Source organism: Nesoenas mayeri, assembly GCF_963082525.1.
Source record: "Nesoenas mayeri genome assembly, chromosome: 7".
NCBI lineage: Eukaryota > Metazoa > Chordata > Aves > Columbiformes > Columbidae > Nesoenas > Nesoenas mayeri.
This window is the reverse complement of record NC_137551.1, coordinates 39,989,757-40,012,533: the sequence shown is the minus strand read 5'-3', so window position 1 is coordinate 40,012,533 and position 22,777 is coordinate 39,989,757. Positions and strand designations below refer to the sequence as shown.

The window sequence follows — 22,777 nt, the reverse complement described above, 5'->3', positions numbered from 1 at the left end:
CCCTGGAGCCTGGACACTGAACCCACAGCGTTTACTGCCCGAGGGACGTTCACCGGCACCGCTGCCCAGGGCGGGCAGCAGGTGATGGAAGCGCTCCTGCACCACGGAGCGCAGAGCCCCGTGCCGCGCCGAGAGCCGCGCGCACTAGGAGCTCAGGACGACGTTTGTCCTCCAGGAAGCTCATTTTCCCCTTTTGTGGCAAGAGAGAAGAGCTGAGCGCGGCGCCTGCGGGGCTGCCCGTGCCGCGGTGCGCGCAGGGTGCCCCACGCCGCGGCTCCACGGCACCGCCAGCGGACGCGGCCCCTCGGCGGGCTGTCTCCACGCCGCAGAACAGTGTCCCAGGCGCACGGAGGGGCCCACCCTTCGTCCACTTTTGAGTGCTGTTCCACGGGACTCCAGAGTCCAAACTCAGCAGCTGCTCCTACCTGGATGCCGTTTCATGTACACATTTCTTTTCCAACCTCACTAGAAAGCGCTATTTAACTGTTAGCACTTGTTTATTGCACTGAAAAGGCAAGTTACAGAAGCATTTGGGAAGCCAGCCACACGAAGCGCTGCTCTGACCACCCGGGGCGTGCAAAACAAGAACCCGAGGAGCCAACGGAAGGCAGCAGAAAGCAGACGATGAGAGATCCCACTGACTTCGCAGATGTCCACGTGGGTGATACACCCTGTTCCTCAGAGGAAGACTCCATAAAGAAATTGCATAATTTTAAAGGATTTTATTGGCATACTCTTCACTCATTAAAGGAAAAATACCCTATTCTATGATTGTTGAGAATAACATCACACTGTATAGGTCAAAAATTGACTGACATCACTCTGGACAAGCATTATTGAGCCACACAAAGAAGCTGTTGTGCCTTTAAGCTTATGGTACATTGCAACGCAGTCAATGAAAAGCCACTATTATGAGGGGATGTTTATGTCAGTATCTGAAACAAATCTTCTTTTTACTAGGATAATACTGTCTTAAATTGTTAACTGTTGATCAGATAAACAACATGTGATAAAGATCCTATAATCTCTTTTCATAAAATTCGCTTTAACCCTTTAGTGGCTTTACACATTAAATGACTACACGTTATTGAGCCTTGTGAAAGTTTATAATAGCTGTAAACAACATCCTAACGGAGTTCTTGCATAAGCAGTAATGCAGAAACTCAGGATTGGATTTTAAATAATGCAGAGATGAGATGCTAACATTTCCACAACAGACAATGGATCAGTCACTGCCAGCAACTCGTAACCTGCCCTGTTCGCACTGCTCACTAAGAGAGCCTTTCGGGCTTGGTGCGAGAAGAAACTCGATGTCCACGGTCAGACTGCGATCTAAGAGATGTTTGGTGCAGTGCAGGACACAGAGAACCTCCACGGCGATGTGGCACCAAGACCGAGGTGGTGCCACCTCAGAGACGCGGCGAGGAACAGGGGAACGGTCCCACCGCTGCCACCTCAGGCCCTTCACCTTTTTAGCAGTAGCTGAAATGAACGGTATCTGGGTAAGGGGAACATTTAGAGTAACGCTACCCATTTCCTCTCTTATGCCTCACAGACAAAGCTTAAAATAAAGTAATTAGCCACATACTGATTACCTGAATCTAGTGACAAGAAGACATGGCGCACGTTTCCGAGGTCAGTACAGGTGGTCAGGAGTCTGTCCTTCAAAGCCCATCTCTCAGTGATGCCCGCTGTGCTCTCCACATCTGGATTTGCCCCTTGGACCTGTGTGACGATGGCCACCAGGTGGGACAGATCTACGTTCTGGCTGCCTAACGTGGGGCCATTAGTCAATGACAAGCAGGAGCACCTCAGCTGCTTATCAGTGGAGTCAATAAACACCTTTTTCACCCTGCAACTCAGAGGAAGCTCTTGTTCTCCACCGGAGAGCAGGACAGTGCCCATGGGTTTCCAGCAGAGCAGCCCTCCAGCCCTGCGTGGGCACGGAGTGGTGCTGTGCGGATGGACGAGCGATGCGGGCATGGAGCGGTGCTGTGCTGATGGACGAGGGATGCGGGCACGGAGCGGTGCTGTGCAGATGGACGAGGGATGCGGGCACGGAGCGGTGCTGTGCCGATGGACGAGCGATGCGGGCACGGAGCGGTGCTGTGCCGATGGACGAGCGATGCGCGCATGGAGCGCATGGAGCGGTGCTGTGCTGATGGATGAGCGATGCGGGCATGGAGCACATGGAGCGGTGCTGTGCTGATGGATGAGCGATGCGGGCATGGAGCACATGGAGCGGTGCTGTGCTGATGGATGAGCGATGCGGGCATGGAGCGCATGGAGCGGTGCTGTGCTGATGGACGAGCGATGCTGTCCCGCAGCTCACACGTGGAACCGCAGAACCACAGCAACCGGCGCCGCGGTCACTGAGCCGCTGTGCGAGCCGGGGCGGCGGCGTGTGCGCAGAGCTCCTGCGCCGCTGTTACACACCAACACCTGAGCCATGTGGGGCTCCAGATTTGCACCTGCCACTGCACAGCAGTTTAGGTGAGGTGGCCTTAGCTATGTAGCCAACAGAAGTGATGGAGATTTGAATTACAGGGCAAACAATTGAATTCAAGAGCGAACTAGTGTCTCTACACAAAGGTGTTTGCTGCCTGATTCACACAAATGACCTGGCACAAACAAGCTTTACATATTTGAGGCACTGCAATTTGCCCGTTTTCCATAAGCACTGCTCCATCCATCACTAGTCGGTGGTAAGGAGGTGCCACTGCGAACCTCAGAGTGACGACGGGTTCTTCCACCAACAGCGTCCCATCTAAATTAAAACCAGGTTTTCCTATTTTCACAAAATACTGATCTTGCTTCCTTCCTGTACTTTTCCCCCACTTTCAAGAATAACTATTTTCAGGAAAAATCTGTTAAACAGATTTTTAAAAATGTTTTAATACAGCTGCACACATACCCCGAGACTGTGCACTTGGTTCATCAGCTCTCACTGTATTTGACTACAACTCAGGAATAAAAGGTGTAATTGCAACAGGAGTTCCTGCGTGTTGCACAGGGGCAGATACGATCCCGTTCCCTCATTTCCAGACGGATACAAAATTCTGCTCAATTTTGTTTTGGTAAGCAAGCAAACCACCATTCTATACTACAGGGTGTTCTGAAGAGGCTCCTTCCGGACTTCCACGTGTGACAATGAAGATACGTATACACATGCTTCTGCTGCACTGCTGCAAATACGCAGTGTAAGCTCTTTCTTCCCTCTTATTTTATAGCATCAACGGGTGCCTTTCAAATACCAGTGCATAATTTGCCCATACATGTCAACATTCTGCATCGTGGTGACAACCAGGAACCAAGTGAAACGGAAATGAATGCAGTTTTTTTCCAGGTATGTCTATTTCTTCTAAAATGACATAATTCTCAGATGGAGAAAAAGATATTTTATAGCATCTACCAGGTGATATTTTGCCTCAGTGAAGGTGATGACTTTCCATACTAGATACAAGCAGAAAAAATTAAGAGGTAGCTTTAGTTAAATACCTATTACAGACTTTCATGGTGCATTACAAGACTACAATTAATTATTCAAATTACACCTGCTTTTATAAAAGTAATTTTCAAGCCATTAATGGCTATATTATGGCTATACTGTTTTTCCTAGCTGCAGTCTCTGCAATACGATGAGCCCCCTGGCCCCGACCCGAGCCCACCGACGGCGACACGCGTGCGGCTGAGCGTGCGACGAGGCGCTCCTGCACCCGCCCCAGCGCTCCGCGCGTCACAGCTGCCAAACCCCGCGGCTCTCAAAGGGTTTGGCAAACAATCTCGGGATCTGTTTCTTAGTGAGCACATCATGAAGCAGAAGTTAACCTGTCACCCTCTTAGACAGATGGGAACGGCAGGAGATGTGCCGGGGAGGGTCAGTGGGACACGAGGAAAAGGTTCTTCCCCAGCGGTGCTGGGCACTGAACAGGCTCCCAGGGAGGTGCCACGGCCCAACCTGACAGTGTTCAAGAGACTGGACACCGTGCTCAGACACACGGGGTGACCTGCGGTCACCTGTGCAGGGACAGCAGTTGGACTCCACGGTCCTGGGGGTCCCTCCAGCTCAGGACGTTCTGTGACTGAGAAGAGCACTGTCCAGCCTGAGAGGCTGCAGCGGCCACCTGGGATCTGCCATCGGCATCTTACTAACTGCGGCCATCGGCAGGACAATTTTTCTGCGTGCATTTGCATAAACTCTCGTCCCCCTGAACCAGCCAGCCCAGGAGAGCTGCGAGGCCGCCCGCGGGCCCTCCGGCTGCTGCCAGCAGCACCCTCCTGGTGCCAGCAGGTGACCCGAGCGGCAGACGGAGGTGCCCGTGCTCCAGGAGCCTCTCCTGCCCCCGCCTCTCCCTGTCACTCGGGCTGTGACAGCAGCCTGATCTGGAGACACCCAGAAACAGACTGTCCTCAGAAGCCCCGCGCCCCCACAGGCACCCCGAGAGGGACCCGTCCTGGTGCTGCCCGTCGCCGCCGTGCCAGCGGGTGCCCAACGGCAGGTGTGGCAGTGGCAGCTCGGCCGGGCCGTGCGGGGCCGGGCGCTGCTGTCACCGCTGTCACCCGCTGCCGGTGCCGCTGTCACCCGCGCCAGCTGAGCCGCCCAGCTGCCGCGCAGGGCATCAAACATGCGCTCCGAACAATCACAGCAGCACAGCCCAGCTTATAGACGGCATTATTAATTAGTTTAACTACGCTCAGCCCTATTGGAAAGCACAAGATAATTGTATTTAATTTGTGTACGTTTTAATTACGGCCCAAGCAGTGCCAAATTTGATCAACGTATCATCTTTTCTGTTCTGCTCTGTAGCCGCGTTTGTATTAATTTGCATCTGACCCAGGAGGAGCTGCTGAGCTCCGCCTGGAACACGGCTCCTCCGGGCTGTACCCCGTGCCCTGCTTCCCGCGGTGCTGCCTGCGGGACCTGCCGCTGCACGCTGTCACCTCTGCCGCCGCACGCTGTCACCTCTGCCGCCACACGCTGTCACCTCTGCCGCCACACGCTGTCACCTCTGCTGCCACAGCGCTGTCCCCTCTGCTGCCACAGCGCTGTCCCCTCTGCTGCAGCCACAGGTCACAGCCGGTGTAGGACCACATGTCCCAGACCCTGCAGGGCCCCTGAGGAGCGGCCAGAGAACAATTCGTTCACTCATCGCTCCCCTAATCCATGATGGAAGTAGAAACAATTGCATCATTTAATTTACTATTGTAATGAGGATATGGCTCATTGGCCCCTCGTTGTTTTGAAGATGGATTTAATTAACCTCCTATGAATCTCGCCAAGAAGCGTGGCAGCAGCAGGACGGGATGGAAGCCGCCAAAAGGCGCAGCTGCGGAGACGGGCAATCGTGCTCCCCAGGCTCCGCGGAGGACCCGCGACCGCAGAGCTGTGGCCCGGCAGAGAGCTGAGGAGCACCCGAGGTCCTACGCCACGGACTCGCCGCCGGGACTCCCAGCTCAGGTTTAGCTTAGACTACTGAGAATAAGAGAGGTAATTGAATAATTCCTAATAGCCACATATATCTTTAATGCAGAAGCCATTTGCAATCACTGGAAAATAAATAATTGCAATTAACTACACTGTTAAGTAAATATACAGTCCCTTGGGGAAGCAATCTGCATGCTTTTATACGTCTGGCTACAATATGAAACTCATCACAATGTCCATGAGAGTAATTTATAATGAACATTTAGCAGGTGCCTCAGATGGGTTGCTGCAATTTACATTCATTAATAAAACTGTCCTTATTAGACCTGAAGCTTATGCATTTTAATTTAATAAATCTTTATTACATTTTCATTTTGCATAGGATTTCGTTTCCAACATTTCCTAGAATCAGTTTAGCTTGTAAAGAAGTTAAAATCTTTATGAGACAAAGTTATTTACAATGAACTGTCTGAGGCGACAAAACCAACCCAGGATCCTCTGCACATTTCTAACTGGGATGAAAACATGATCTCAAGCTTGTAAGCTATTAAGAATAATGGATTCCATGATACACAGGTTTATCTCAGAAATAAAGTGATGTCATTTCTATTTCATAAGGATGGATTAATACCACCTCACTGAAGGAAGAAGGGAACCCTATTACAGTTTTAAACTACCAGCCACCATGGAGCAAAAGAAAACACTCATTGAAGAGCATGTTCCTGCCACGTGTTAAAAAGGGCTCTTTGGTCTGACCTCCAGTGCTGTATTAGATGTTTCCTTCCTAACTGTTTAAAGATTTAACAGGACAGAACGAGGTTTTGACAGTCCTGGCTCAGTCAAGACTCAGTCGAGCTTTGGTTAACGCCCTTTTGCACGGAGGTGATGGTGGCACCTCCAGACCCGCGTCCCTGCGCTTGTCCTGCTGCAGGAGCGATGGAAGAGGCTCTGGTTGCTCTCACTTAGCACAATTACCTCTTATTCAAGGCAGCAATCAGCCACAAGACACATTCCTCCTCTCAGAAATACAGAAGGGTGGGTTTGTCATCTGAGAGTCGGATTTTGAGCAGCTCAGGAGCAAAACTGCAATGTTCAAACACTGCAAAGCGGCACTGTTGTGGATCCAAGAGGGATTAACCAGCTTCAGCTCTCGCAGAAGAGGACAGACCGAAGATCAGACTCACAAACATGGATGTAAGCCCAGAGTAGGCAGAAACAGGTTTCAGCGTTTCCAACCCTTCCAACTGTATTCAACAACTCATCACTACAGAGCAATAAGGCTGGAGATCAGCCTCAAAACATGCACAAATCACCTGAAAAACGTGCATTTCTTGCCATGTGCGTATTCACTATCCACTCTGACACTGCACAGCAGATGATGGAATGTCTACAAGACACGAGTTTCACCTCTTGCAGATTTTGCTTCTCTAAGAAGCATAAACTAATCATATACCCACACACCAATTAAGGTTGCCATAAAATGTTCAATAAATAATATATTAATGATTTATTGACTATTAATTATGAATTAATAAGCACAACACTTCTGGCATCTGATTTAGCGCATGGCCCTTCAGTGTCTGGGCTCCACATCTGAAACAGCTCTCAGGTTCTCCCTTCCAGCGGTCACAGTGATAAATCTTTTAGAAATATACTTCATTCCCTGTGTTGGGTACACGCGGTGTTTCCAAAACACGGCTACTGCGGGCAGCATCTCAGGGTCCAAGTGCTCAGCACATTGTGGTCTCAAGAGGGAATTCAAAAGGTCAACAAGAAGTGAAGAGATAAATTTAGTAAAGTAGACAATGATGACAGGTCAATGGATTAACCCTTAAAATTCCTGGTGTTAAGGATCCTACTGAACAGCGGAAAGAACGGTGAGCACCGGTTCGCACAGGCTGAAGGGAGCGGGATGTTTTCTGCCGCGTGAGGTTCCCGCATGAGCGTGGGTGACACGGGGCTGGCAGGACCTCACGCAGGTGACACGGGGCCGCCAGGACCTCACGCGGGTGACACGGGGCTGCCAGGACCTCACGCGGGTGACACGAGGCCGCCAGGACCTCACACGGGTGACACGGGGCTGCCAGGACCTCACGCAGGTGACACGGGGCCGCCAGGACCTCACGCGGGTGACACAGGGCTGCCAGGACCTCACGCGGGTGACACGGGGCCGCCAGGACCTCACACAGGTGACACGGGGCTGCCAGGACCTCACGCAGGTGACACGGGGCCGCCAGGACCTCACGCGGGTGACACGGGGCCGGCAGGACCTCACGCGGGTGACACGGGGCTGCCAGGACCTCACGCGGGTGACACGGGGCTGGCAGGACCTCACGCGGGTGACACGGGGCTGCCAGGACCTCACGCGGGTGACACGGGGCTGCCAGGACCTCACGCGGGTGACATGGGGCTGGCAGGACCTCACGCGGGGAACGGCCCTTGGCCAGTTTGTCCCTGCTCTGCCTTGGACACGACACTGCGGAAACACCACTATAAACCGTTTTGTGAGGGGATCTGGGGTGGGACCTTAGATACGTCCTACACAAGCAAACCATCAGGTCCCTCCGGGTGGCACACAGAGCGTGTCTTGCTGCCAGAGCAGCGCTGGGCCATGGCCACCAACCAGCGCTGGGCCATGGCCGCCGACCCGTCCACGGCCGTGTGAGGGGCCACCCCAGCACACCGCACCGGGGCCACCCCAGCACGCCGCCTGCAGCGCCACCTGCGCACCAACGGCCCCGCACAACCGCCCCACAGCCTGCGCGTCCTCCAGCACACACATCTATAAACTGCACCCCCCGCAGAAAACCACAAACCAACACGACCTTAACTGCACACACTTAAATTACACGTGGAAGTTTCTAGATCAATTTTAATTATGCTTAATTAATTTTGCAATGCAGGTGGGTGAAGTTTTGGTTAATTGGGTATGCTACTGCTCAAAAAAGCAACAGAAAATATGTACTATTCTAATGTTTTTTACACCCATGCATGCATACACTTTATCTAGGAAGAACAGCTAAATTAATTTGATGCATCTTCAAATTAACCTCGTGTGCTCACATGCAACGACATTACCTGACCTCAGCAGAGCATTCATAAGATGAAAAGCACTGTGTCAGGACCAAGAGTCACCTGCACTCGCAGCGCCTGTGGCGCGGTCACTCAGGACACACCATCTGTGGCCAGTGACATTCTCGTTTCAGAAACGGATCACTTTGAAACTCACAGACAGAAACGCGGGAATCCTAGTGCACTGGTGATAACGAACGACTCCGTGCGGCCTCAGTGCTGCACAGTGCCGGGCAGCCAGCGAGTCGGGAGAACTTACAGCGCCCTTGGCCAGCACCGGGTGCGGGAGACAATTCGGTGTTCCCAGACAGGAGCGTTCTCTGTAACACCACTGCACCGGGAGCGAATAAGAAACAGACCGGCGTATGGCAAACCGCAGTGACCTGTAAACGCTGACGACAGCCATGGGAACTGCAGGCCGGCAGAGCGGCGCTCAGCCCGAAACACGCGCAGTGTGAAGCTGCATATTCTGCATCAGTGACTTGAACTTCATTTCAATTATGCTTTACGTTTGTTGATTAAATGACCATAATGTACCAAGGATTCCAAGAAGGAAGGCATTAGCTACAAACTCCTATTTTTCAGCAGACGAAGCACGACCCATGAGGCGAGGAAGAGAACAGTGCGGCAGCCGTGTGAGGCACCCGGCCGCCCACACGCGGGCCACCCACCTCCCAGGGCTCCCCTTACGAAATGGAAGCTTTTGGGTGAGAAGACACACGCGTGCCCTCAAGGACAGCAAAAGACAGCACAGTGTCTCTGAGACCTACAGCGGGAAAACCACGAGATTCAATTGGTGTTCAGCCTGGATCTTATTTCTGACCCGTGCTTCGCGGAGCCGAGCTTTGGCAGTGAAGTCAAGGTGATCTCAGCTCATGATGGAAAAGGTTTACCACCTTCCTTTTGGCTTTGTACAAATCTTCTAGTCACTATTCCACACCGAGATGCCAGTGCCGCAAAGGTTTGCACAAATATCTGCTTGTATTTTTAGAGTAGAATTCTACCACAGGAATTTAGGAGATTTCTCTCTCTTTCCCCCAGAACACAAATATGAACACTACTTGCAGTAACTGACTGCGAGAGCCACTGTGAGCTAGAAACACGCGGCAAAGCCACAGGCACACGATGGAAACACGGAGCCCTGTCTGGAGCCCGGAGAGCTGGGGCAGGACCCGCTCGCCCGAGGGGCCGCGCGGCGCCGGGGTCCCCAGGCCCAGAGGGACCCCCCGCGGGTCGTCCCCGCGCGCAGAGCGCGGGCAGCGCACGGGCTGGCCAGCGCTGCTCTTCATCGCCTCGGCACACTCACGCCAGGGATCCTAGTTACCTGTCCGTGTTCCTGGTAAAGTCTGATGTCAATCCTAAGATTAGTTCATTAAGTCACTTTCAGCTTCTCCACAGGAAAAATATTTGAAAAATGAACACTGTCAGGGCACGCGAGCAGGAAACAGCCGCCCTACCTCCACGACTGCTTTGGCATCCAGTCTGAAGTTGAAATCTCCAAAGACAAAATACGAAACTTTCTCAAACCGCTGATCTATAATTCTGGAAAACAAAACAAAACAAACTGTCATTCAGCTTTACATGTATGCGAGCACGCAGAAATACACACATCACAATCAACAACCTCAGAAATAATCATCGGAATAATCAAAACCATCAGTTCATGCTGGAAAAATATACCAACCGTGTTTTTGTGCTGATTTTTGTTTCGCTCTGACCCCCGTAAAATAATGCATTTGTTTTGCGCTGTCTGCCCGAAAGAGCAACTCAGAGAGCTGGTTTCCAGCAGTCAGCACAAGTAACGCAGAACCAGCGCTAGGGCAGCACAGACACCTGGGGGCACCGCGAGGTCCCGCGCCGCGGACAGCTGAAGCACACCGAGCACGGGACACCACGGCTTTGGGCTGGGCCGCTGGGAGCCCCCAACGGGCCGCGAGTTCCGAATCCGCCACCCTCAGGTGCTTGTGGGTTCACTTGCGTGTCACTGTGACTGACTGTACTGCGACTGCAGCCGCGCGCCCCCCGCACGGCTGACGCGGGCGCTCTGTGCGGCTCTTCCCGCGGCCGCAGCTCTGTTTGTGCTTTCGAGTGGATTGTTATCGAGGTTGTAGTTAATACCTGAAAGGTGATCTTTCCAGATGCGGAGTAAAGATGGACTTGTGTCTCAAGCCCAGTACTAAACAGGGAGACAAGGCACTACTGTTCATCTTTCAAATCTTGTATTATCAAACATTGTTATTATATTATTAGCTTATCTATTATTAACAACAATTGCCTGGTGCTCCTAACAACGTGCGCTTTCACAAGCTTCCAGAGATCTCGGCACCTGCAAACCCGCTCATTCACAATTCCAAACCAGGAATCAATACAATTAATTTCCTATTGGTAGCGGAGGCAGCTCTGAAACACCTGAGACGCAGCTGCCACAGCTACAGAGACAATGCACAGACAACACACAGAAAACGGGAATGGTGTGCCGGACCCACAACATACGAGAAATGAGGAACAAATGTGGGCAATGCCCTGTGCACACTATGGGAATACACAGATCTGAGAGCGTTAGGACGGCAGAAACCCCGCGGACACGCGGCAGGGCCCACGCAGACCGGTGCCTGCAGGGTGAGGGGCTCCGGGACAGTGCACGGGGACATTCCTCTACCGGTTTGAATACGCTACATCCATTTAGACTTCTCAAAGCTATAAAGAAAGATACAGCATGGGCTGTACAGTGAGATACTGCTTCTCCTCTTAAGAACACCTCACATTTTTAGTCAACAGCAATCTGTTACGTACAGAATATTATTGTATGAAAAATTAACGTGCATTGCACCTAAGGCAGCGATCATTTGAAGCAAAATCTCTTGCAAAGACTCATCCTTTCCTGGTGTGAAAACCTCCCAGTCGTCCATCAGCTGACAAACGGCTGCAGGTGCTGTTAATAAATACCGCCCGCTGTCAGCTCCCAGCAGGCGCTGAGAAAACCTGTCACTGCCGCCCCGCACGCAGCATTAGTTTGATTAGTGCCCTCCTGGCACACTGAAGCGAAATGAGAACTTAAAAGTTAAACCATTTACATTACCACAATTTGCTAACACTATCATTGCAGAATCTGATATGCAACTTTGCCCTAAGACAAACGGATTTTGCTTTGCCAACTTTCCTGATTCATACCCCAGCGCTGGCTCCGCTCGCTGCCGTTTGCTGCGGACACGGACATGACAGATGCCGCGGGAATGGCAGCAAGGTCTAGAGAAGGCATCTTAAAACAAATGGTATTGGCACAACGGTGCCTGTGATTGTATTATGCAAAGACGGATTCTCCAAATAAACAGACTGTTCCAAAAATAGCCAGTTAAAATGTCTCCTAACTGACGAACAGAACGGCTGATTAGTCTGCTTCTGATCCATTAATTAAAATTCAGTCATGTCATAGTCTTGCACATTACCCGATTTAAACATGATTTGCATACAAATCAACGTCAGCTTTAAAATGGATAATTTTAAGCAGTTGCCCCCTTGTAGCTTCTCCTTCTGGACCTTTCGGAACGTCTCCCAGCAGCCTCAACTGAAACACCCGCATGTCACTCCTCCAGACAGGCACCTCGGGGCTCCTGACGCCGCTGCGCCGGCTGCCTCTGCGTGCCCTGTCAGGGTTGGGAACGTCTGAGAAGAGGCGGACCAAAGATTTGGAAACAGAGCTGGACAGCCTTTAAGACACGACAGGACAGTGGAAGAACGCGACACCCGCACGATTCCAGCTTTCAGGTCAAGCTCACAGTCAAGTCCCACGCTCAAACGCTTGGATGGGTCACATCCACGGTTCACACTCTTTTTACAGAGCAAACTTCATTAGTAAGGGTGCAAATTCATGTAAAGATACTACAGTAATTTCTTTGCTGCAAGATAACCGTGTTTAGTTCGTATTTGGGTCTAATAGGAGCAATTGCCTCACACGGGATGTCAGCAACAGCTCCACAAACCCGGCAGCAGCGAGGGCGCGGGGTCCGCTCTGCAGCCGGGGACACCGGACCACGGACACCGGACAGACCACGGACATGGGACAGGCCAGACACGGGACAGACCACAGACACGGGACAGACCCTGGACAAGGGACACGGGACAGACCAAGGGACACGGGACAGACCGCGGGCGGGGGGCGGAGCCTCGCCTGGCGCCGCCGTGGCTGCTCGCAGCCCTGAGCAGATCCGGGCGCCAGGTTCAACAACACTAGGAGAGGGGCAGAGGTTCCTCTTCTCCTCGGTACTACTGGAAATCTGGGTCTAGTTACTAATTTTAGTCTCTACATAGAACACCACAAGGAATTATTTAGTATGATGTTAAAACAAACAACTCTGCACCATTGGAATCACTGAATTCCTCTGGTAATTCATTTTAAAGTATGAATTATAGTAGTTACAATTAAAGATGCTTTACAAAACACACCCCCTTTTATAAGAGCCACACGGTGTGCTGTATCCACGGTTCAGAGTGCTGAAATTCAGCCAGAAGAGAGCAGTGCCAGCAGAGCCGCGCCGCGCGGCGGCCCCGTCCTCCACAGCGTGCCCAGGAACGAGACAGGGAGGCCGCTCAACATCAGCGCTTGCTCACGGCAGAGAGCAGCGAACATGATTCAGTGTGACAAGAGCCACTGTGATTCGGCTAAACCATTTCTCTGGGCACTTTGTAAGGAGGATCAGCAGCATTATTCCTCTAATAGCCATGTCTAATGCAATAGCCAGCTGGGTTTTGTCCCGGACCAAGGTATCAGCATCAGGTCAGAAGGTAACATTCTGTTTACACGATTATTTCCTAAAGCACTTATCTCCTCCTCGGTGTGAACGTTGACTTTTCTGTTTGTAAGGAGGCCTAAAGAATTGAGGGAATGGGAAAAATTAGCTACACTGAGCTGGAGCTGAATGGCATTAAGTGGGAGGTCTGCGAGGGGCTTGGCGCGCCCAGCAGGACACCTTATTAGCCGCGTCACCGCAGTTCATTCAGGCAAGCCATACCAGTGTCACCAGCATGCCACACAAAGACAAAGTTCTTCACACAGTCTATAAACATGCCTCCCCGGCCAATTCATCCTGACGTGACACCGCTGAAAAGAGGGGCTTCGGGGGCTTTTTGTTGTGTTTTTTTCAAGCACAACAATAACATAACAAAACAAAACAAAAAACCTGCAGCTCTGCCAAGCAGATGAATGGAGGAGAAGGAGGGACACTGTCACCGCTCGGGGGAAGAGACAATCCAGAGGTCAGGCCATATTTTATTCACCGAGCACATTTTTATAATAACTACATTTGTTTAAGCTGAATACCAGCTAATATGAGCACTTCCCTACCTCCTGTACAAATTCTGGGGTAAGAAATCACCTTTCCACTATCTCATCATTTTTGCACATGACCCATGCAGAGGAATTAAAGGTATAAAAGATGCTTTTAGAGAGAAAATGTGACTGCCTGTATAAGACATCCTTTCCTAGGGAAATCACAACGCATTATGCAGAGGAGAGAGGACAGCGCAGTCTCGGGTCGAACTGCTCATCTGGTTTAGTGTTGACCCAAGAAGAGCTTTGGACCACAGGTTCTGTTTTCATCAGAATCTGTTATCTATGGTATTACCTGTATCTATAGTATTATCTATTTGATCAGAATCTATCATCTATAGTGAAAGTAGTGCTGGCCTGCGGCTCCGCATGAGATGATAAACTGTGTCACCTTTCAGCCGATCGGCGACGTGTGCAGAACACCCGGGGCTGAGGCTGCAGGGACCTCTGCGCCCGCTGTATGCAGAGCTGGACCCCTGGCCTCCAACCCGGGACTTGTCCCCAGCCCCTGTCCCCGTCCCCTGCCCGCAGTCACTGCCTGGTGCCGGTGGCACAGTCACCGAAAGGCACAGGTGGCACGGTCACCCAAAGGCGCTGGTGACGTGGTCACCCAAAGGCGTCAGTGACTGGCTCGGTCACCAAGAAGCACCGGCGGCTCGGTCACCACAAGGTGCTCCCAGCAGAGCTGCACGCAGGGCTGGTCCGTCCCGGCCGCAGGTGGCAGAGGGGACGCTCAGCTAACGCCGCCTTGGCAAGAGAGGATCTCACCCTGAACAGGAACCGTTAGACCGCAAAAAAGCAGCCGAAAGTGATCTGCCCATCCCCGCAATGGGGCTGAGAGCTCGCGCGAGGCAGTTACATGCACTTTCTTTACCATAGAGCTATAATGCCAGAAGGAATAACAACTCCTGCAGTGACTTCTGGTGGAAAGTCAAGGAATGACGACAACGACACCTGTCTTCTAGCACCGCCATGCCGAGGAACCGAAGAGCAAGAGCATGGCAACTCAGGCGTGAGAGGTGGGACTGCCGTGCGCCTCCGGGTGCCCGCGGCTCCCGCCGCGCCACGGCTGCTCCGGTGCAGACACCAGCCTGTGCCGCGAGGGACCGCGAGCGGGCTGCCGGGGAGCCCTGCCCGCGCCACCGCCGCCCGGCTCGCCGCGCCGCATTCCGGACAAAATACCGACAGATTACCGACAAACTCCAGAAAAAAACATCGATTCTGAGTAGAAGTCGCCTGGTGACTGCCCAAGTGTGCCTGAAAAGCCATGATGTAAGTGCCGTCACCGGCACGCCTACGGTGCTGTAGCACTGCCATTAAAAATATAAAGCTTATCATATTTTTGTGCCCCATTCTCCCTGATATAATAGCTAAAACCTATTAATAACACCGAACCATCTCGAAAGGTCAGGCAGCAAACAGCAAGATGAAGGGAATTGTCAGGAAGCTCAGGCAATCATCTTAGCGCTCCCGACATTTGCCAGGGCTGTTTAACTAATATGTGATGTTCACTTTTAATTTCGATATAGTGCCATTTGGGCAAAAATGTTGTATTTTTTAATTAATTACCATGTCAGCAGCTATTAAGATTAAAAGAAAGACCACATCAATAATAAATACTTAATCCAAAGAAAGGATTACAAGAAGAGCAATAAAAATCAATTTTTAGAGCTGGAAAATTGTGACTTTTTCCTCACTTGACTGGTATTTTCATTATATTGACAAAACCATGATCTTACCTGACACTGACATTCGCCTAATGAAATAGCAGCCATGTATAATGATGTAAGTACTTGTCAATTTTGCTACAGGAGAATCCAATGCTAAGACACTGGTGTTTTGTTACAATGAAATTTTCTTGCTCTTCATCTGACGCCAGAGAAAACAAAAAGAAGGAAACAGCAAGGGCACGTCTTTGTGAATCCTCCTCCAGCACGGCAGCGCCGGGTGCGGCGGCGCGGGGTCGCGCAGGCCTGTGCCGGGCCCGGGCGGTGCTGCTGGCCCCGCCGCCCCGCAGGCCCGGCTGCCCGGGCTCAGCGCAGCCCGCGCTACGGCCGCACTCGGCAGGCCAGCGAACAGCCCTCGTTACGGCTGGGAAAGGGGTTTTGTGACAGGTCCAGAACAATTCAGGACAGGCAGCGCATGTCTTAAACAGTTCAAAGGAGCAGCAGCAGCATGGCTCAGAAACCTTGCCAGCTTTGTATCTCATTAGATTTGCACCAAACGCCTTGCCCAGCCCGACCTCCTGTGGGTGCCCTGGGCAGAGGGGACAGCGGGGGGGACAGCGGGGGGGTGGGACCACGGCCATGTCACCCACGGGCACTGCCATCGGCCCCGCCACGCGCAGCCACTAAACAAAACCAAGCGCTGCAGAGAACGGCAATGCAGATCACCAGAAACACAGAAATCACCAGAAACACAGAAATCACCAGAAACACAGAAAGGCTTCCCTCGCTAAAGATTAAAAAATGCTTGATGTTGAGAAAGGCTGACTAGCAACCAATTTTACATACTGAATGGTTATCTCGGGCATTGATCCTTTGAAAATCACTCTCCAGTGGACTAGCAGGCTGGGAGAGTAAACAACCGGGGGTGACATGAGAGAAACATTTGAAGTGCTAAAGAGAAGGGAAAAGCCCTCTCTTTCAAGAGATGTCACTGAATAGAAACACCTAGAGCTGTCACTACTGTGCTCGAACAAAGGCAGTTCTGGTGGATACAGAGACAGCAGGACCACCTTCTCTGTCGGGAGTGAGGAACAGGATCATCCCAGCTGCATCTTAAAGCCTTAAACCGAGGGAAGGAAGATAAAGAAGATTTCGTGGCAGGCCAAGCAGCTCCAGCGTTTACCCGGCAGGCCCTGCAGAACGCCCGCCCGGCCCCGCAGCCAGCGCTGGCGCAGACGGAGCGGCAGCCGCGGTGACCGCCCTGGCCGTGTCCCTGTTCCCACCTGCTCACACGCGACCCCACCTGCGGACACAACGTGCCGAGCCGGTTGCTCGCCCGCTGCCCGCGGGAAGCAGAACGGAGCCCTTCCAGCCGCTGCTCCCGCCGCGACTGCCAGCTCAGCACCGCCTGACAGCGGGCATCGGAAACACAATCACAACAGCAATTCATTTTCATTTCTCTGCAAATGAATAAAAATCGGATCAACAGCCCATATAGATTCTTTTTAATTGAATCACAGCTACCCTGGAAGATGATATGGCTGTACGACAGAGGGTTTCAGGAGACACAAACCACAATGAATGCTGATGGCAGTGTCACCTTTAGCCAGCCACCCCGCACTGCCTGTTACCCAGCGCCAGAGCCTGTACGGAACAAATTACAGTGCAAAGAGAAATGCACCTCATTCACATGTAAAGCCATTTTCAGAGCAAAATCAAGCAGGCCACAAGTTATTTGCAGTCATTTCTTTTTTGAGAGGCATTCTCTCTTTTCTTCAGTTGTTTAGTCACACAAACCCTCCCAGGAGCGGTACTTTCCACAGCGCATCCCATCCCATCCCATCCCATCCCATCCCATCCCATCCCATCCCATCCCATCCCGTCCGCGGTGACACCTGGTACATCCTGCAGAAACACGCGGCAGCTCCCGCAGAGCCCGTCCCCGCAAAGGGGTGCAGGGGAGCCCGCAGCGGCTGTCACAGCCTGGGACAGGGAGCCAAACACCGCTCCAGGACACCTCAGAGCTCCGACTGCAGCGTCCCCTGCAGGAGCCACAGCTCTGTCCCCTGGCTCGCTGAACCGCACTGTGGGCCCTGAGGTGACACCTTTCTGTGTGACACCTGCTACGTGCTAACGCCCTGCCTTTGCACTGCTGCCGCTCCGTCAGTTTGCTTCCAAACATACTGTTGTTCATACAGGTTTCTTTCCACCATGCGAGAAAAAACAGTCCTTTAATCTCCAACTTGAATAATAAATGCCGCCAACTTATTCGTAACCTATTTGGTTATTAATTAATACAAAAAAAAAAGAGAGCATCAAATGCTGAAAATAACAGAATAATTACTGACTAGGACTACCAGAAATCATCATTTACATATTATGAAAATGCATTTAGTGTGCCCTTACAATTATATCTATTTACCATTACTTTGCATACAAGTACAGAACTATTTTTCTGCGAAAAAAAATAAGCCAAATAAAATTCAAAATGTGTCTGTGCAAACAGGGAGGACATACAAGTTAGCGCTTTGACAGCAGCATCAAGCCCGCAAAAGCTCGAGCCAGCACGAAAAGGAGAAGGAAAAAGTGTCTGTCTGTATTTGACAGCTTGAAGGTAACAAGACAATTTTGCTGGATTTACTCTTTAAAGAGCATATTATACAAACACAGTAATTTGGAGAGCACTTAACCTTAGTTTAAAGGGGGGGACGGTTGAATATTAATGAGACGAGCCGCAGGGTGTTTAATAAAAGCTGCCTCTGAATGTGATCTCGAGCTCCAACCATTGTTAGAAGACGTCTGCATGGAAGGTTTCTTTGCCCCGGGAGTGCATTCTATCAGGATACACAGGAATGCCACTAAAAGTTTCAAAGTCCCTGATTACAGAGGGTGTTCACTCCATGTCAAAAACCACTGTTGCAAAAACTGAACAAAATTTACAAAAAGCCCAAGCCCCCAGCAGCAAGCTGCTCCTGGGACCTTCTCAAATGACCCAGATCTTTAGAGCCCCGTTTCCTTTGCCTGGAAACGAAGTGGCTTTTCTTTTGCTCATTCAGCTGCTGGTTCTGGGAAAAGCCCAAAGAGAAACATTTAGATTGGAGGGGTCTTTGAGAAGATGTGACAGTTGACTGATGAGCATCCATAAAATGACAAAGAATAGTTGTGTGGAGCCGGTGCATCACATTGCCTCTCCCTGGGAAACTAATTGCTCTGAATTGTTAATAGTAACATTATTTTTCTGGCAATCATTTCTTTTGAATACCCAAAATGAGCATGAAACAGCTCCTTTGACTGGACATAAAAGTTAAATGTCCCAATGTTGATCAAATTAACTTCAGCTATGTGACAATGGACTATATTTGTGAGAAAATAATGAAGGGCACAAAGGGGAGCTTTATGCCAAGATTTCACAGTTGTAATGTAAAAATGTTTCTGTTGAACTAGGCCAGGGAACGTTTCAATAGGAAACAGAAGAGCACTGTCACTTTCTAAAAAACACATTCACTTTCTGGATCTCAATGCTCTAGATCATTTCAGGAAGTTTAAATGGCTGGCACAGCAAGAGCCATAGCATGGGCTGACACCCATGTCCCTCTGAACACAGCATGGGCTGACACCGTGTCCCTGTCCCTCTGAACACAGCATGGGCTGACACCGTGTCCCTGTCCCTGTGAACACACCATGGGCTGACACCGTGTCCCTGTCCCTCTGAACACAGCATGGGCTGACACCGTGTCCCTGTCCCTCTGAACACAGCATGAGCTGACACCGTGTCCCTGTTCCTCTGAACACAGCAATGGGCTGACACCGTGTCCCTGTCCCTCTGAACACAGCATGGGCTGACACCGTGTCCCTGTCCCTGTGAACATACCATGGGCTGACACCCATGTCTCTGTCCCTGTGAACACAGCATGGGCTGACACCCATGTCTCTGTTCCTCTGAACACAGCATGGGCTGACACCGTGTCCCTGTCCCTGTGAACACAGCATGGGCTGACACCGTGTCCCTGTCCCTGTGAACATACCATGGGCTGACACCCATGTCTCTGTCCCTCTGAACACAGCAATGGGCTGACACCGTGTCCCTGTCCCTGTGAACACAGCATGGGCTGACACCGTGTCCCTGTCCCTCTGAACACAGCAATGGGCTGACACCCATGTCTCTGTCCCTCTGAACACAGCAATGGGCTGACACCCATGTCCCTGTCCCTGTGAACACAGCAATGGGCTGACATCGTGTCCCTGTCCCTCTGAACACAGCAATGGGCTGACACCGTGTCCCTGTGAACACAGCAATGGGCTGACACCGTGTCCCTGTCCCTCTGAACACAGCAATGGGCTGACACCGTGTCCCTGTCCCTCTGAACACAGCAATGGGCTGACACTGTGTCCCTGTCCCTGTGAACACAGCAATGGGCTGACACCCATGTCTCTGTCCCTCTGAACACAGCAATGGGCTGACACCGTGTCCCTGTCCCTCTGAACACAGCAATGGGCTGACACCGTGTCCCTGTGAACACAGCAATGGGCTGACACCGTGTCCCTGTCCCTCTGAACACAGCAATGGGCTGACACTGTGTCCCTGTCCCTGTGAACACAGCATGGGCTGACACCGTGTCCCTGTCCCTCTGAACACAGCATGGGCTGACACCGTGTCCCTGTCCCTCTGAACACAGCAATGGGCTGACACCGTGTCCCTGTCCCTCTGAACACAGCATGAGCTGACACCGTGTCCCTGTCCCTGTGAACACAGCAATGGGCTGACACCGTGTCCCTGTCCCTGTGAACACAGCAATGGGCTGACACCGTGTCCCTCTGAACACACCATGGGGTGACACCATGTCCCTGTCCCGCAACCCCTGCCCGTGCCGGCCGGGCTGTCACACTCAGTAGACACGTGTGCCCAGCAAGGGCCTAAATGACACAACTAATACACCAATATGATTAATTGATAAGACATTACAGCAGATTTATGAAACACTGAACTAAAATGTAAACTATGTTTCCTTTCTTACTCTCACATATAGCCAAAACTCTTCAACTGCAGAAAATACAGAAAGACAAGTATTATGCAAATAGGACTAATTATACATGGGAATTGTCCAAAATGAGCCTGGAAGACTTTTTTTGCCCCCAAAACATAAAGCAAGTTCAGATTTGACTGTATTTGTGTCTATGTAGAACAAGACAATTTACTTCTTGGAAATCAGTTTGGGTTCGTGTTAGTGTTGACAGAGACACACCACACACACCGGCTTTCTACATGTACACTGTATATATATTGGTAAATATACAAGCAGATATTTGCTTCACACTAGTGTAATTCCAAGTCTCTCAGTCTTTAAGGAGTCCAGCACCACATTTCCTGCACACTTGCTAGATGGCAAATGCTAAAACCACTCTGGCTCAGCACATAGCAGCTGGCTGGCTGGAAAAGCATCTCCTAACTATAGAATTCATTTTAACATTATTAAAGCCAAATTGCCATTGTAAGATTAAACCTTTCCATTCCCAAAACATATTATTACAATTATTAGCAGATTCCCTCACAAGAAAACTTCCAGAGGCAGCTCTAAATCATTCACTTGACACTATTTCCTTTGCTTTTTCCCCTGTAACTCCTCCCTTCTCGGTAATTTAGAGATGTTGTGCAGCTTCTGCGTTAAACCTTCTAGTTAAAATAATGTTGGGGAAACCAACCTTCCTGACGATTTTAACAGTTAAACTGATTCATTTGCACACTCTGTTCTCTTTGTCTTTCAGGCTCCTGTGATAAAAAGCTGTCCTTAATCCACGGTCATGAAGATGCAGCCTGGCCAGAGCTGCCTCTCCCTCACTCCCACAGTGACCCACACCAACTGTGAGAAGGTGCTGCCGCTTCATTCACTGAAGGTTTAGCTCATTAAACTGTTTTCCTTCTCAGTATTGTTCGCCGGGTTTGAACTGCATTGCTGTTAAATGCTCTTTAGCAGTTTAAAGGCTTTAAAGGAAAAGACTTATCAGTCTCTGTTTTTAACAGCACTACATCTGCATTATTAGTTCATGCAGATAAGGGGATTTAAACGCACAGCTTGAAACCTCTCTCTTCTCTATTTATCTGACACTGCATAGTTCCAGTAGCTCAGCTGGAAATGTAGATCTATGAAGCTTTAAAGAGAGATTAAAGCCAAGAAAAGAAGTACTTTTCCCCCCATAGACGCTCTCACTTTCCCTTTTCCTACTGTCTGAAGGAGTGATGGCAGACAATGGCCAAAGATGGTTCCCAAAACCCTCTGAATGGGGACACTGTTGGTGGCAGCATTCATTCAAAGCGAGCTGCAGTGTATTGTCCTCCCCAATCAGCGGATGAGAACAGAGTTTGCTGGTGGCTGCCAAAAGGTTAGCAGCGCCGATGAAAGGGGTTGCCCATTATTCACTGCTGCTACAGAACTGCCCTTTGTGCCCGCCAGCCCATCACCTCGCCGCGGAGGTCCGGATCTGCGCCTGGCTGCCCCCTCAGAATGCACAATTCAGCGCCGTGCCCGCGCTCAGCCGCAGCCGCGCACCGCGGCCGTCTCCGCAGGGCCGGGGCGCTGGGGCAGGGCTCGGCACTGTCACATTGTGCTGACACACCAGCGTGACACCTCTGACCCACGGCTGACACTCACACTGCAGCCCTGTCACCGTACCCTCGCCAGGGCGTCGTGGGAGGTCCAGAGCCAAAATTAGCTAATGAAGCACACTGCGTGCTGTAAACAAGCGTGCAATAAATAATGCAAGAGGTTTACACAGGTTTGCCAGCGTTCCCTCACGCAAAGCACAAGAGAAGGAGAGGATACCAATGGAGCCAAGAGAAAATGAAATACAACGGGCCTTTCCCACACTGTGGTATCCGACAGAACTCAGGAATCTCAAAGTGCACTGAGAGCAGATCCGATCTTACCGCATCTGTGTCCTCTAAGGGATCTTTTATGAATGCCTGCATGCTACCTCTTTGCAAACCTCCCAAGTGCCTTCAGCACTGTCTGACCATAGGTAGCAATTTTACAAGTGATACGAGAGAACACATACTGGATTTTTCCTCTTCATCTTTGATTCACCCCCAAAAGTGACAATAAATGCGTGTTTTGTAGAAATTCCCACTCAGCCCTCTGCTGGGGCGTGCAGGGAAAGCACTTACACCAAGCGGAAAGAGGCGCTCTCTCTTGCTAAAATATCTGCCCGTTTTTAAATACAAGAAAACTTGCAGAAAGAAACAGAACCCTGGATAGAACGTGATTGAAAATGTGCTTATAATCCGTTCTACAG

The 22,777-nt window shown here is 50.9% G+C and overlaps 1 protein-coding gene across 9 annotated transcripts in view; it reads right to left on the bottom strand.

Annotated features, from left to right (window-relative positions):
* Positions 1 to 22,777, bottom strand: part of INPP5A (inositol polyphosphate-5-phosphatase A) — a 203,736-nt gene that overhangs the window by 55,131 nt on the left and 125,828 nt on the right. For all 9 annotated transcript variants that reach the window (XR_013922377.1, XR_013922378.1, XM_080348099.1 and 6 more), the window contains exon 9: positions 9,955 to 10,039. Coding sequence is in view for 7 of the 9 variants with exons in the window: in XM_080348099.1 (XP_080204225.1) it covers positions 9,955 to 10,039 (85 nt within the window). In the remaining 2 variants the exon portion in view is untranslated. The remainder of the gene's footprint in view (positions 1 to 9,954; positions 10,040 to 22,777) is intronic.